Below are 13,249 nucleotides of genomic sequence, written 5' to 3'. Positions count from 1 at the left end.
GTAGGCCGCTGTCCTACAACAGTCACTTGGCAACAGTCAGCTTCGGTTCTGGTTTCTGTAGTCAAGTCCCACTACGTAGGTAGCACAGTGTTGGAATACAGATGCCACTTTTGGGACCTCGTGGGTCTTTCCATTTGGAATCCGGACCCTGGCTTCCCCAGCTGCATGCTTGTTGCGCATTGCTGCAAATGAAACATTGTAGTTTAGTGAAAGACAGCAAGACAGACCCATTGGGTATCCCTGCAAACAGACAGCATTTCAGATTTGATGTGATGCATGTCTGAAGTCTACAGTTTGAATTGTTGCAGTATGAATGTATTGTTGCAGTATGAATACTTCCCTCTGATTACCTTTTCTTTCTTCCCTAAGATGAAAGACATCCCAAAGAGGCCTTTCTCTCAGTGTTTATCTACAATTATTTCTCCTCTGTTTGCAGAGGTAAGATCCCCAGTTGACTTTGGCGGGGGGGGGGGGGGATGTGGCGGGGGAGGTAGTGGGGAGCAGGGTCCTCTTTCTGTGACATGTTGCCCATAGCATTTGGGAGGTTAGAAGAAGTTGGCACAAGCAGGAGGAGAGTCTGCACCGTGGTCCCCTGAGGCCGGGTGGGATTGGGCATGACCTTCCCGGCACCCCTCCTGGGAAACATCCCTGTGATGTCACCTCAAGTGTCCTGGCCCAGCCCAAGTCTCTGTGTGACCAGGGTGATTTTCAGCCTCAGTTATACTGCCTTCTACAAAATCTGTTTGGCTGTAGCGTGGGTGCTTTGCCGCAGACAAGTGTATGGCGATGTAAAAAGTAGAATTTTATTTGAAAGGAGAAATTGGATTCCCTGGAGACCTTAGTTGTCCCAGAGTGCCCCCATATTTCACTGGGATCCTCCTGTAGTCACTTAACCCAGCAGGCCACCAGTGTCCCCAGTGAGCAGCCCCTGTCCCTCCTTCGTTCTGGGACTACACCCATGTGCTGCTTCCTCGTTCCTTTCCCGGGGAGCCCCCCACACCCCCACCCCTGACTCCTGTAGGTACCTATATGTATGTGGCATTTTGAGATGTTCTCAACAATAGATTTTGAAACTGAAGATTATTCTTCATCCAGTTAGTAGGTGATTTGAAAATAAAGTTGGAGATCTCCCTGTCCTTTTTTTTTTTTTTTTTGAGCCCCCCCCCCACCCACCCCCCCCGGCTGCCTGTAAGATAATTCAGAACGAGTCGCACTCTAGTACCTTCTGTGTGGTGATTCAGAGCTCCCCAGGGGAGCCTCCATGCACACAGGCTCCCTGCCCTGCTCTCTCCACTTGGCCTGAACCTCAGTCACACAGTGACTCCCCCTTGGCAAGGTCTGCCCCCCCCCCCGCCGGTGTCCGGGTTGGCTTCGTCCAGCTCCTAGTCCGTCCCCTGCCCAGGGTCTGCCCTCTCGAACTTGCCTGAGGGGCCATGCTGGAGCCTGGAGTGTGGAATTGAAACCACTGAACGCACAGGTTTCCCACAGGGCAGGTGGAGGCCTCTCTGTGTCCCTCTTTGGCTCTCGTCCTGGCTGATTTTTCTGGGTACCTGCACTCTTCCTCTTCTGTCCATAAGACACCATCCTGCTCATTATTGTGTAGTTTGGGAGAGTGGTCCTTCAGGCTTTCTGGATGTTCCCTTGCTCCCCTGTGATCTTGCCATTGGCGCTCCACCAGCGTCAGGCAGTTTGGGGAAATGGCATAGGTATTTCCTGTTTGTCTGAAGCCATGTATTTTTCGTGGGGCATATGAAGAAACTGTTCTGGAATCATTATTTGGAATTAATGAATTAATCCTAAGTGGAATACTGCTTTGATTTTGATTTTTTTTCCTGCTAGCCTGAAGGTAAAGTCACAGGTGTCTTTTCTTTGTTTTTATTAGTAGTACTCGGTAACCACATGTTTGAAGTGTTCAGTGTGTGTCATTTTACATCATACTCCAAAACTCCTCAACCCCGTGTCTGCGGATGCGCGTGTTCCTGACATCAGTGGGTGCAGGTGGCTCACTCTGGTCGGGGGCTGATCAAGCAAGGGAGGAAAACCGAGTGGGAAACAGGGGAAGGCAGAGGTTATGCACTCAGGACTTGTAAATGCTGTTCTCTGTGGTTGTTAAGTGATGGGGAGTCCTAGACAGACACAGGTGGCCACCTCCGGGCCTGCTGCACCACAGTCTGTGACCAGCAGGAGCCCAGCGAACGAACCCCCTCCCGCGGCCCCTCCAACACCACGGCTTCCGGTTCCCTCGTGTGTCCCTTCAGCCGTGGAAAATGTGGTCAGGATGGGGTTGGTGCCGGGAGTGATGTGTTCCCAGCAGCTTGAAAGCCGAAACTAAAGGTGAATGATTTCCTAAAGGTGAAATCGAGGAGGCGGCTCTTGTTTGGAGAGGCTCAGCCGTGCACCTGCTGCCTGGTGCTGGAACAGCTTTCCCTGTCACGGGACACGTCTTGGTCGCATCCATCCCAGAGAGGGCTTACGAGTCATCAGCCTCACGTGAGGCGGTGCTGAGGACACCGTCGTGATTTCTTATGGGGGCAGCGGGGCCGATAGGGACGCCAGCTTCCCAGAATTTAGGGGTGCCAGTTGGTTGCACGAAGGAGAATGTTTTGACAGCCCCCGGGTCCAGAAAGGCCATTTGCTGGAGCCTTCAGAGCCAGCCCCTTACCACCAGGATCTAAGCCACAGTGCACGCTGCAGCTTTGCTGTGGAAGCCAGAGCTGAGCGACTTTGGGATTGCTTTTCTGGTAGATTAAGGTCGAAGTGGAACGAGCAGAGGGACGGATGCCTCGATCAGATCTTGAAAAGACGCACAGAAGGCTAGCTGTCTCTGTTCCTCGCTAGCGGAGGTGGTGACGTACGTCTGACTCCTGCCCTTCCTGTACAGAGTGCTGTCACGGAGCTGTTCCTGGAAAGGAACGGAAGTGGGCAGCGGTCTGGGCTGGCACGTCGTGTAACCCTGTATAGGAGGCGCTCGGCGATCCCCGTGCCCATGTGGGTCATGCTGCTCTTTGTGTGTTTCCAGTTGAAGGAGAAGAGCCAGTCGTGTGGCGGGAACACGGGGCCCATAGAGGAACTGCGCGGGGCCATCTACCTGGCGGAAGAGGCCTGCCCTGGGATCTCGGACACCATGGTGGCCCAGCTCGTCCAGCGGCTGCAGAGGTAACTGCGTCCAGGGAGGAGGGCCCTGCTGTGTCTGCCCCGTGGCTGTCTCTGCCCTTCCAAGGGACTGCTGGTCAGCCCTCTCTGTCCCTGGGGCGCTTCGGTCCCGGTCGGGTGCTGTTAGCTTCCCGCCACACGGTTGAAACAGAATCAAGTTTCAGAAAGTTCTGAGTTCTAGAACTCAATCACTGTAAAAGAATGATAGGAATCTGGAAGGACCACAGACTTTGTGAGACTGTAGCTCTTGCCACGTAAATGCCCAGTGCCTTTGAAAGGCCCCTGTCTGCTCCTAGTGAGGCAGCCTGACCCTCCACCAGAGAGGTGTGCTCCTTACCCACGTGTTTGTAACGTGCTTGGTTTTCTGCTTTCAAAGTCAGGCCCACGGTGCTAGAAGTTGGGGCTCGGTGAGTTAGGACATGGGCGTGTTCGCTTCCTCGGGTGCCTAGGCCACTTCTCCCCCCTGCCTGGTGCCCGGGAGCCCTGCTGTGTCAGCAGGTGTGCTCTGCCCTGCCTGTGGCCCTGGGGTGGGGGTGGGGGGGGACGGCCTGGGCTTCCCCACCCACTCTCAGACTTGCGATGGCCTCCTTGTGAAGGTCGCTTCGATGTCACTCCCGCCGAAGGGCAGTCATTTGGGGGGGTTGGAGAGAGTGGAGAGGTGTGCTGTGACCCAGGCTCTGCTCTGCACCCCCAAACCTTTGCCACTCTCCCAAAAGCCAGCCACGTCATGGCTTTGAAATTCACCTCCTTTGGGGCACCTGGGTGGCTCAGTTGCTTAAGCGTCTGACTTTGGCTCAGGTCATGATCTCATGGCTCGTGGGTTCGAGCCCCCACATCGGGCTCTCTGCTGTCAGTGCATAGCCTACTTCGGATCCTCTGCCCCCCCCCCGCCCCTCCCCCACTTGCAGTCGGTCGCTCGCTCTCAAAAGTAAACAAACATTTAAAAAATTTAAAAAGGAAAACAAAATACCTTCCAGGTGAATTGTGAATTGTCCAGGCTCCTGAGCCCCTTCCAGAGCAAGGCCGAGCCTCAGTGACAGTGAGGAACATTTCAGCTCTTTCCGGAGAGGCTGCCTTGACAACACATAAGGAAGCTGGGGGCACGTTGGGATCCTTTTGCCACTTGGAAGTGATGGCCGAAGGGGCTGCCCTCTGGCAGGGGCCGAGCCCTGGTGAAGGGGGACGTAGGGGCCCGGCCTCGCTCCTCCCTGCAGGTTTGTCCCCGCGGCCACAGGCTCCTTTGTAGAAGGTGTCTGGCCTTCCGAGCCGGTGCTCGAGGGCTGCTGGAGAATGAGGCCCGTTTACGTGGCCGCTGCCTATTCTGAGGCTGGAAGGACTCCGTTACGCGTTCGGGTTTACCCCCCTCCCCGCTGTTGACAGGAACAAATCTGAGGCATAAAGGAAGAGAGAGCTGCAGTCACCCGTCCGCTCAGCCGCACAGGGGCTGACAGGTCTGCGTGTGCCGTCCCGCGTGCACGTGCAGAGACGGTCCTGTGGCATTGTTAGAGGGCTCACCGGCTGTTGGTCGTGAGACAACCCTTCTCAGCTCCTCGGCTGCCCCCTGTTCCTTCATCGTAACTTAATGGCCACTTTTCTCATTTCTCGGAGCAGTTTGGACTCCCTTCGCTCCCCATTCTAGTTGTGTTTTGAAAATTCCTGTTAAAAGGAACCGTACAATCACGTGGCTGGTTCTGGTGGTTCTGTGCTTGGTTTGGTTTGCTGCTTTCCTAGTGTCCCTTTGAGGACTCTTTTCCACGTTGTCTCAAACTGCCTGAGATGCTTAGCAGGAATGCCCGCACGGGACCCGATTTCCCCGAGGCTCCGGGACACGGGGGTGTGGCCTGTGCATTTTTTGTTGATCTCTCTGCTCCGTCCTTGGCACTGTGGACCCAGGGGTCTCCACCCGTGCTCTCCAGTAGACAGTGTGAGCCACGCACAGAGCTTCAGGCTTTCTAGTTACCTCATGAGAAAACCGGAAGAGCGGAGCAGGTAAAGTTAGTTGTAATAATAGATTTTTTAACTCACCGCTTGCCACATCTTTCTCGACACGTGGTCGGTGCACACTGTTACCGGGGAGGCGTTTCGTACTTGCTTTTTACCAGGTCTTTGCAGTCTGGTGTGTTTTACGCTTCATAGCACGTCTCAGTGTGAACTGGCCGCATTTTGGGGTCTCGGCCGCCGCTGGAGTGAGCGTTGAGCATCTGTAAGTCAGATGTGATTGCCGCTGTCCACATCATGTTTAAATTTGTACTCACGGGGCGCCTGGGTGGCTCAGTCGGTTGAGCGTCCGACTTCGGCTCAGGTCATGATCTCGCGGTCCGTGAGTTCGAGCCCCACGTCGGGCTCTGTGCTGTCAGCTCAGAGCCTGGAGCCTGTTTCGGATTCTGTGTCTCCCTCTCTCTCTGACCCTCCCCCGTTCATGCTCTGTCTCTCTCTGTCTCAAAAATAAATAAATGTTAAAAAAAAAAAATTAAAAAAAAATAAATTTGTACTCGCCAAACACTAGTCCACGTTCTTTCTTCTGGCCTCCAGACCATTCTGTCTTGTTTTCCTTTCCTTTGTCATGTGCAGACACGCTCTCCTCTGCAACCAGCAGAGGACCCTGCTCCTGGGGGGCTCTTAGCTGGGTCCCCACAGGCTTATTAGCAGGTGCTGTCCGTTCACTCCTTGGAGGCCCCCCCGAGCTCTTCCTGTGTGTTCCCCACCCACATGCCACCATGCCACAGTGGCCACTGCTGCTGCCTCGTTCCCGTTTAGCTCCATAAAGGCGGTCCCTCAGTGGATCACCTCAAAAAACAAACGATTTTTGTCTAAAGCATTTCAGAGACTTCTGTGTCTTAATTTGAATTAACGCGTGGCTCTTTTTGCATGGCATCAACTCCTCCCATGGCTTAGGCGTTTATATTTCTTGGAAAATGAGTTTTAGGATCTGTGGCTGGAGCCTGCTTTTCAAGAAGGTCTTCCGTGATCCTTTCTCTGGGAGGGTGCCAAGTATTTTAATGCCTTAAAAGAGGAGCCAGAGGTTGGAATGTTTGACATTCTCTCCATTGAACAGGTCCTCAGCCCTCTCCTGTGACTTGGGCTCTGTTCTGAGGTAGCCGAGGGGATCTTGGCCATAAGAGGACCCCGCTCCTTTTTTGTTTTTATTCCAGAGCAAGATAGTACTGCAGAACTAACAGAAACCAGAAGAAAGTGCCGTGACCCCACCAGTGCAGCCCAGTTAGGAATATCAGTTTTGTTCATTGGCTTCCATCGTTCTATACAGATCATAAATTTACCCAACTTTTTACATGTCTCCAAATTAGTGCACATATAAGTTTTTGATATTCTGTAGTATTTAGAATAAATTGTGCATGTGAAACTATACATGTGTACTGCCTGTATAATTTTATGTACACATTTGTGTGTATTTCTCATGTTGCTAAATATAAGTACAATTTTTTTAATTTAAAAAAGTGTTTTTAATGTTTATTTTAGAGAGAGAGAGAGCAGGGGAGGGGCAGAGAGAGAGGGAGACACAGAATCCGAAGCAGGTTCCAGGCTCTGAGCTGTCAGAGCCCGACGCGGGGCCCGAACCCATGAACTACGAGATCATGACTTGAGCCAAAGTTGCAGGCACCCCTATAATTACAATTTTTAATCTGTTTAAAAATTCAGTTAGTTTGTCTAACCATTTCTCTACAGTTGGACATCAAAGTTGTTCCCTGTTTTACAATTACAAAGAATCTAAGAGGCATCTTTGTGCAAAATACACGGCTCCTTCTTTGGACCCCATTTCTGAAACAGTTCTAGGAAGTGGATTACTTGAACGAGCATCGATATTTTTGTGGCCAAAACGGGTTTTCTTGTGCCCATCTGTAATCCAGCCATGTGTATGTGTTCGGGTTTTACTGATTCCTTAATTTTAAAAAATGGACTGTAAGTGAAGCCACGCCATTTATTGTTCTGTTCTTCAGTTCTTTCCCCCCTGGGAGACCGAACGTGTTCTCACTTTCCGTTATAGACTTTCAGTTCTTCCATGAACTGAATTTAACCTGTGAAAAGTTGTGTCGAAATCGCAGTTTTCTTAGTTTTTATGCATTGTTTAGTGATTAACCCGCTGATATTTGCCTAATTTTTTTTTATGACTTGGGCTTGCCCAGCAAAAGTAGGATTTGGGTGGTGGTTTTGGATTTTTGCACGGAGGTTACAGAAATGACATTCACTTCTGTTTCTCTTTTTTTTTTTCTCCCCCTCTAGATATTCTCTAAGTGGTGGAGGAACTTCATCCCACTGAAATTCCTTTGGCATTTGGGGTTTTGTTTTTCTTTTTTTCCTCTTCATCCTCCTCGTACAAAGTCAACGAGAGCCTTTGCTGACTCGGCTGCAGTGGTGCGCCATCCGGGGGCCGTCCCCCCACCCCGAGCCGCCCGTCCTGGGGCCCCGCGCCGCCCTTTCTCCCGGCCTGCACCGCGTGAAGTCTCCGGGGGGTGGGTCAGGTCGGCTCCTTCAAGCGATCATTTTACTTTATGGTTCTTGTTTTTAATTTTAGCCAGTGTGCACATATCAAGGAAAGTGTCTTTAAAAACAAAAACAGGCCCTGAAATGTATATGTGGGATCACGATAAGGCCACATCCGAAATGAAACCTCAGGTATCCTGCTTTAAGTTGATCACTCCCCTCCCCGGGAGATGGGGAATCGCTCTGGTGGGTCAGTGTACAGATTGTATATAGTGTCGTTTTTACGGAAACCCTTCTGGCGTGTGTCAGGAGTCCCCGTGTACAAATTGGCCGAGTGCTTCTGTAGATAATGTCAGTGGAGTAAATATTTGACAGGCCGTAACTCGAGTCTCTTGCCTTGCCTTTATTACATGTAAATTTTGAATTATGTGATCAGTGATTTGGGTTTTCTTTTGTATCTGCAGGGTTTGTCATTAATGATAATAAGCACCCCTCCTGCGAACACTCTTTGTACCTCCACACATGCACACCGCCCTCTCGTCTGCCCAAAGGCCCTCTTGGTCCCCGTAGAGGTTGATTTCCTTTCATTTGATGGTACTATTTCTTAGTGTTTTAAATCGGAACATATCTGGCCTCATGAAGCTTTAATTATTTTAAGTTGCTCCCCGATGAAGTGCTCTCGTCTTAACATTTGTTTGAAATTGTGCCACTGCCAGCCCCGCGCCCGCTGCACCGTCCTTTCTGGTAGGATCTCCTGTCGCTCCTTGTGAAACCCGCGTATCATCCTGCCCACCTACAAGTGTCTGAATGCTTACACGAATAAATTTTATAACGCACTTGTTCTGCAGTGTGACTCTTGAAACGTGACTCTTCAGAGGGCAGTACACCTGTCGTGGAGGTGTGTGAGTGTGTGTGTGTGAGCGTGTGTGAAGAGGGTGAGACATTTCAGCACTTCCAGAAAGAAGAGCCCACCGTGAACCTGCCGCATGTCCAGGTCTGCTCCCTCTGCACCGTTCAGAAAAGATTGGTCATTGAGAAGGTAGAGCTAAATATTGCTCGTTGTCAAATCGCTCTCTCTTCCCAGGGACCTTAAGGGTTGTTTTGTTCTCTTCAGGGAGCCCGGGTCTGCTCTTTGTCAGCCAGAGGGGTCCGTATTTTTCTGGGCTTGTGGCAGGACCTGGCTTTGTCAAGGTGGGAGGCAGGAGGAAAAATTTCTGGGTCTCTGGGATGGGACATCGAGTTCCTGCAGTAATACTTGACCAGGTGCATGTGGTAATGTTCTGCATTTGTTGATACAAATCGTTGTCCTCTCTTGCTGGTGTAGCACTTCTCCAAGGGGAAGACAGGATTTTGGGAGCAAGGAAGGTACCGGGTAAACTTTGGGATGGAAGGTCTGGTAGGTGCCGACACAGCGGCCTGGAAGTTCCAGGGGAGAGCGGAGGCCCTGGGCCGGAAACGTTTGGGCGTGTGCCGCTTGTCTAGATGTGCTGATGGAGTGTAGATTTCAGAGTCTAAAATTAAATCATGATTTCTTAATTAGAAATGGAATGATTGATTTCTACGAGGGATGCATTTTGGTGGGGGGAATAGAACTGAATGAATTGCTGACTCTGTGGGTTTCTGCATCAGGAATATTAACTTGGGTGACAGGACTTGAGAATGTTTCATTCCGTGTTTCAACATAATGTTTTGTACGAGCGAACAGTTTGTTTCCCTATGTGAGGCATAAGCCAAAGATCCGTTTTGTCCACCGCGGGAGAAGCGCTCAAAGCAGCGAAGTGGTGTTCCCCCGGAGTGGGCGGCTTGTCTGATCGTCAGCCAGCCGGTGCAGACGGCAGCTTTCTGATTTAGAGTTCACTTTGCAGGTGGACAGTGACCTCAAGATCACATGCAAAGCCAGTCTCAGATAGAAGCGGTGGTCCTGCTGACTGGGAGACTGGATTATTCCAGTGAAGCGAATCGGTGTGAAGGGTCAGCACGTGTTCCAGTCGCTAGACCGTAACACACCGAGCCGTCTCCCAGGCAAAGATTAGTCTTTCAGACCTTAAGTGTCTTCTGTTGATTGAGCTTCTGGGGGGAGATGGGGTTTGGGAGGGTGTGAAAAGTGGCTCTCTTCCCCACGTTCTGGCTGGCTGCTTTCTGTGCACACACAAGCTGAGGTCTGTGCCTCTGAGGGCATGTGGGACCTGTGCCCCCTCAAGGGCCTCGTGAGCGGGGGAGGCCGGCGCTGGCAGAGCCACTTCAGTCTTTGTAGGACCAGGGACCGGAGCTGCAGTGGAACTCGGCTCAGACAACATCACCTCTGCTGCCCATTAGACCCTCGAGCCCAGCGTCCAGGATGGATTTGCTAGCTCTTGGAGGCCTGTTGATGCCAAGGCCCTGTGGCCACAGCTTGTCCACTTACAGACTGTAGACGGCCGCGGCGCGCCCAGCGTGGGAGAGGTCTGCGTGGAACCCAGCGGCTGCCTTTTGGAAACAGGCAGTGGGCTGTGTCCGGCTGGGTTTTTACGCCTTCTCGAAATCGTCTTTTCTGTGTCCCTGCTGGCCGCGCTAATAAGCAAGGTAGCCGCGACTATCTCGATGTAACCACATGCCACACACCTGAATCCAACAGTTTTGTTGTCCAGTTAGTCTTGTGAAGTGTCTAGTTCGTTCTTCATGTGGCATTTGTACCTTGCTTTTGGCAAAACGTGGTCCGTTTATAAACATTTTTATATTTCCTTAAAAAAATATGGCTTCTATATTTCTGCTATAAAACATGGCAATAAACGGGGAGAGTACTGCAGGGCGTGTTAAGCACAGGTACTGTATCCTGCAAGGGTCAATAAAGTTCACAGAAAATTAATTGTGTAACTCGGTCTCGTGTGTGTAGAGGGGACAGGCTGAATGGCTCCCCCAGAATTTATGTTAAAGCCCTAGTCCTGTTCCCCCCCCCCCCCCCCCCGATGGTATTTGGAGGTGGGGCCTTTGGGAGGGAGTTAGGTCACGAGGGTGGAACTCCCATGACAGGATTAGGGACTTTCCAAGAGAGATCTGCCCCCCCTTGCCCTGCGAGGACACAGCGAGAAGACAGCTGGCCGTGAACCACGCAGGCTCTCGCCAGACACCGGATCTGCCAGCGCCCTGATCTTCCGCTTTCCCGCCTCCAGAACCGTGAGATACATTTGTTTTTTAATATTTTTTTTTACCTTTGAGAGAAAACACAAGCGGGGGGCAGACAGAGGCTCTGAAGCTGACGGCAGCAAGCCCTGTGGGGCTCGACCTCGTGAACCGCCAGATTGTGACCTGAGCTGACGTCAGATACTCAGCCGACTGAGCCACCCAGGGGCCCCTACGTTCCCGTTTGTAGGCCAGTTTTTGTTACAGGCTGGACTCAGGTACAGGTTGTCTCTGAAACTCCCCATATGTTCCTGGCAGCTTGGGAGCGGTCTCACTTGCCCACGTGACTTGGACCTAAGGTTTGCTTTGATGTCACGGGGACACAGAGGTGCTGACGGAACGGAACCACTTGTACCACGGACACGGTTTGGGCTCTTCGCTCGGAGACCCTGAACTAGACCACCTCATCCTCACGCCCTGTAGGGTTTAGTGACAGGTGATTGCTACAGAGAGCATTTTCCTGATCTTGCCTGTGCCCTGTTGGCCGCCTGGTGACGGGTTCACCTTCCCAGGGAGTTGGTCCTACCCCTGGGGTGTGGGAGAAACAGCTGGTCTCCAGGGGCCGCTTGTCACAAAGGAAGTGGAAGCCAGCCCCTCTGTCCCCTTCGCTTCCATCCCTTGGGTTCTAGTCCTTTTATAGCCACGGACCGGCTCCTTGCGAGGTTCTGTCCCCCCAGTTCGGCGGCCGCAGATAGCCGGTCACAGACCAAGATTCCCACACGCTCTGTGTGTGTGTTTCGCACCCACCCCTGCGGGACCGGCCACGTCCGCGCCTCGACGGCTCCCTCCCCGCAACCCGCCCACCTTAGGCGAAAAGAAAGACCGGACGAGGTTGGTTATGTTTTGCCTTAAAACTTCAATATGCTGGATTGTGGCGTGAGGTATTTTTATTCCCTTTTGTTAGTACTTAAAACCATCTGGTACATGTCGTAAGGCAAATGATTAACACGTCTCGGGCTACTGGTCCATTTGCACGTTGATTTGCACATCGCCGTTGCCACGCACGCCAGTCACGGCTCCCCCGCGTCGGGTCGTCCTGTGTTTCTTAGGTAAGGGGCTTTCCCAGCTGTGGTGCGGGCACTGGGAGATACTGGTTGGATCGGTCGCCCCCTCTGGACTGTGTCAGAAAGGGTTTAACTAGGGGATAGCAGCCCCCCGCCCTCCACGGAGACCAGGCACATGGACTCTGCCTCGTGGGCGCCAGCCGTGTCCTCTGTGCGGTCTGTCGAGGATGCGCAGTGTCCTACTGGTGATACCCCATGCGAGGGGGGGGGGGGGCAGTGAGTATAAAAAGGAGGAAAGAATGTTTTTTGAAGACAGGCACAATATATACTACTATTGAATGTGCAATTCCAAACCACAGTTGCAGGATACAGGTATGACGGGGGCCGCGCCCACCCTCCGGACGTCACATCTCACAAATGGCCCTGATTACGGACATACGGGTTCTCATGCTTGTGAAACAGCAAACACCACGGCTTAGCATCTTCGGTCGGACACACCACAGCGAGACCGCGGATGTCGTGCTCGGTTTCTGCTTCTCTGAACAGAGCACAACCCGCTACGGTCTGTAAAGAGGAACCGCTTCAACAATTTGGTCAACTTGTGCCAAGAACAGCGTTTCCTTGGAGCATAAGACCCCAAAGGGGAACGTACTTCGTGTGCTGCAAATTGCTTATTAATCGAAGTAAATCCTACTAACTTGCTACTATTATAAAAGTAGAAAGATTGAAAAAACGAAATCGGAAAATGATCTCATTTTGCTTAAGACTGTGCCATATGTATCACAAACATTGGAAAATCCATTTGTTTTTAAAATGCACCAGCCTGTAAGTCAAAAGAATTTTCTTTTTTAAGAAAAAGGAGAGCACTTGCCCTGTCTTTTTTGGTTGAACGGATGTGGTTGTCCCGCTTTTAAGGTGCAGTTTGTGGAAGAAAAACCGTCATTTGGCACTACATCAATGACAACGTTTTAATACTGGCACAAGCTAGAAAGAGCCCACCAGGACAAGGACGGACGAGCCACCAGCGTCCGAGGTGGGAGCACGGTTCCGTTCAGACGACACGAACAGCTCGAAAAGACAAGGTTAAAAACGGTTTTGCGGAGATAGAGGAGAGTTGCTGTGAAACCATGTTTCTGTTTTCCAGACAGGTGTTAATTTTACTAGGCTTCATTAATACAGAGGGAAAGTAAGTGTCTCCCGGGAAAGCAGCCACCGCTCACACCAGCAAACGGGTCCTGCCATCAGTACACGTGGGATTCTTTGTGACTCAGGATGTGGGCGCGGGAAGCCGAGCTGGTCGCGCTGCGGATCACCTCCATCCACCTAAGACCAGAAAGCAAAATGACGGTCAAGGGTCACTTGGTCTTGTAAGAGCGTCCCGATACTCAGCGTGCGTCGTGACTTACGTGACGTGCAACTCCAGCAGAAGAGTTCCTGAATGAACTCCTGCTACCCAAGTGAACGGAAGCAAGGCTAAGGGTTCCTCTAGGTGC

At 51.7% G+C, this 13,249-nt stretch overlaps 2 protein-coding genes across 8 annotated transcripts in view; one reads left to right on the top strand and one right to left on the bottom strand.

The window, feature by feature from the left end:
- Positions 1-8,429, top strand: part of STK24 (serine/threonine kinase 24) — a 122,441-nt gene extending 114,012 nt beyond the window's left edge. For all 3 annotated transcript variants that reach the window (XM_023252773.2, XM_019828795.3, XM_003980489.6), the window contains 3 exons: positions 370-438; positions 3,020-3,156; positions 7,393-8,429. In XM_023252773.2, the coding sequence (XP_023108541.1) occupies positions 370-438; positions 3,020-3,156; positions 7,393-7,429 (243 nt within the window). In that variant the 3' untranslated portion in view covers positions 7,430-8,429. The remainder of the gene's footprint in view (positions 1-369; positions 439-3,019; positions 3,157-7,392) is intronic.
- Positions 8,430-11,588: 3,159 nt separating this feature from the next.
- The window catches only part of FARP1 (FERM, ARH/RhoGEF and pleckstrin domain protein 1), a 296,455-nt gene continuing 294,794 nt past the window's right edge, over positions 11,589-13,249 (bottom strand). For all 5 annotated transcript variants that reach the window (XM_045055193.1, XM_011280659.4, XM_023252762.2 and 2 more), the window contains exon 27: positions 11,589-13,079. In XM_045055193.1, coding sequence (XP_044911128.1) covers positions 12,998-13,079 — 82 coding nt within the window. In that variant the 3' untranslated portion in view covers positions 11,589-12,997. The remainder of the gene's footprint in view (positions 13,080-13,249) is intronic.

The sequence above is a fragment of the Felis catus genome, chromosome A1 (genome assembly GCF_018350175.1).
Source record: "Felis catus isolate Fca126 chromosome A1, F.catus_Fca126_mat1.0, whole genome shotgun sequence".
NCBI classification, from domain to species: Eukaryota; Metazoa; Chordata; class Mammalia; order Carnivora; family Felidae; genus Felis; species Felis catus.
Note: the sequence above shows the minus strand (reverse complement) of the source record. Positions and strands in the feature narration are given on the sequence as shown.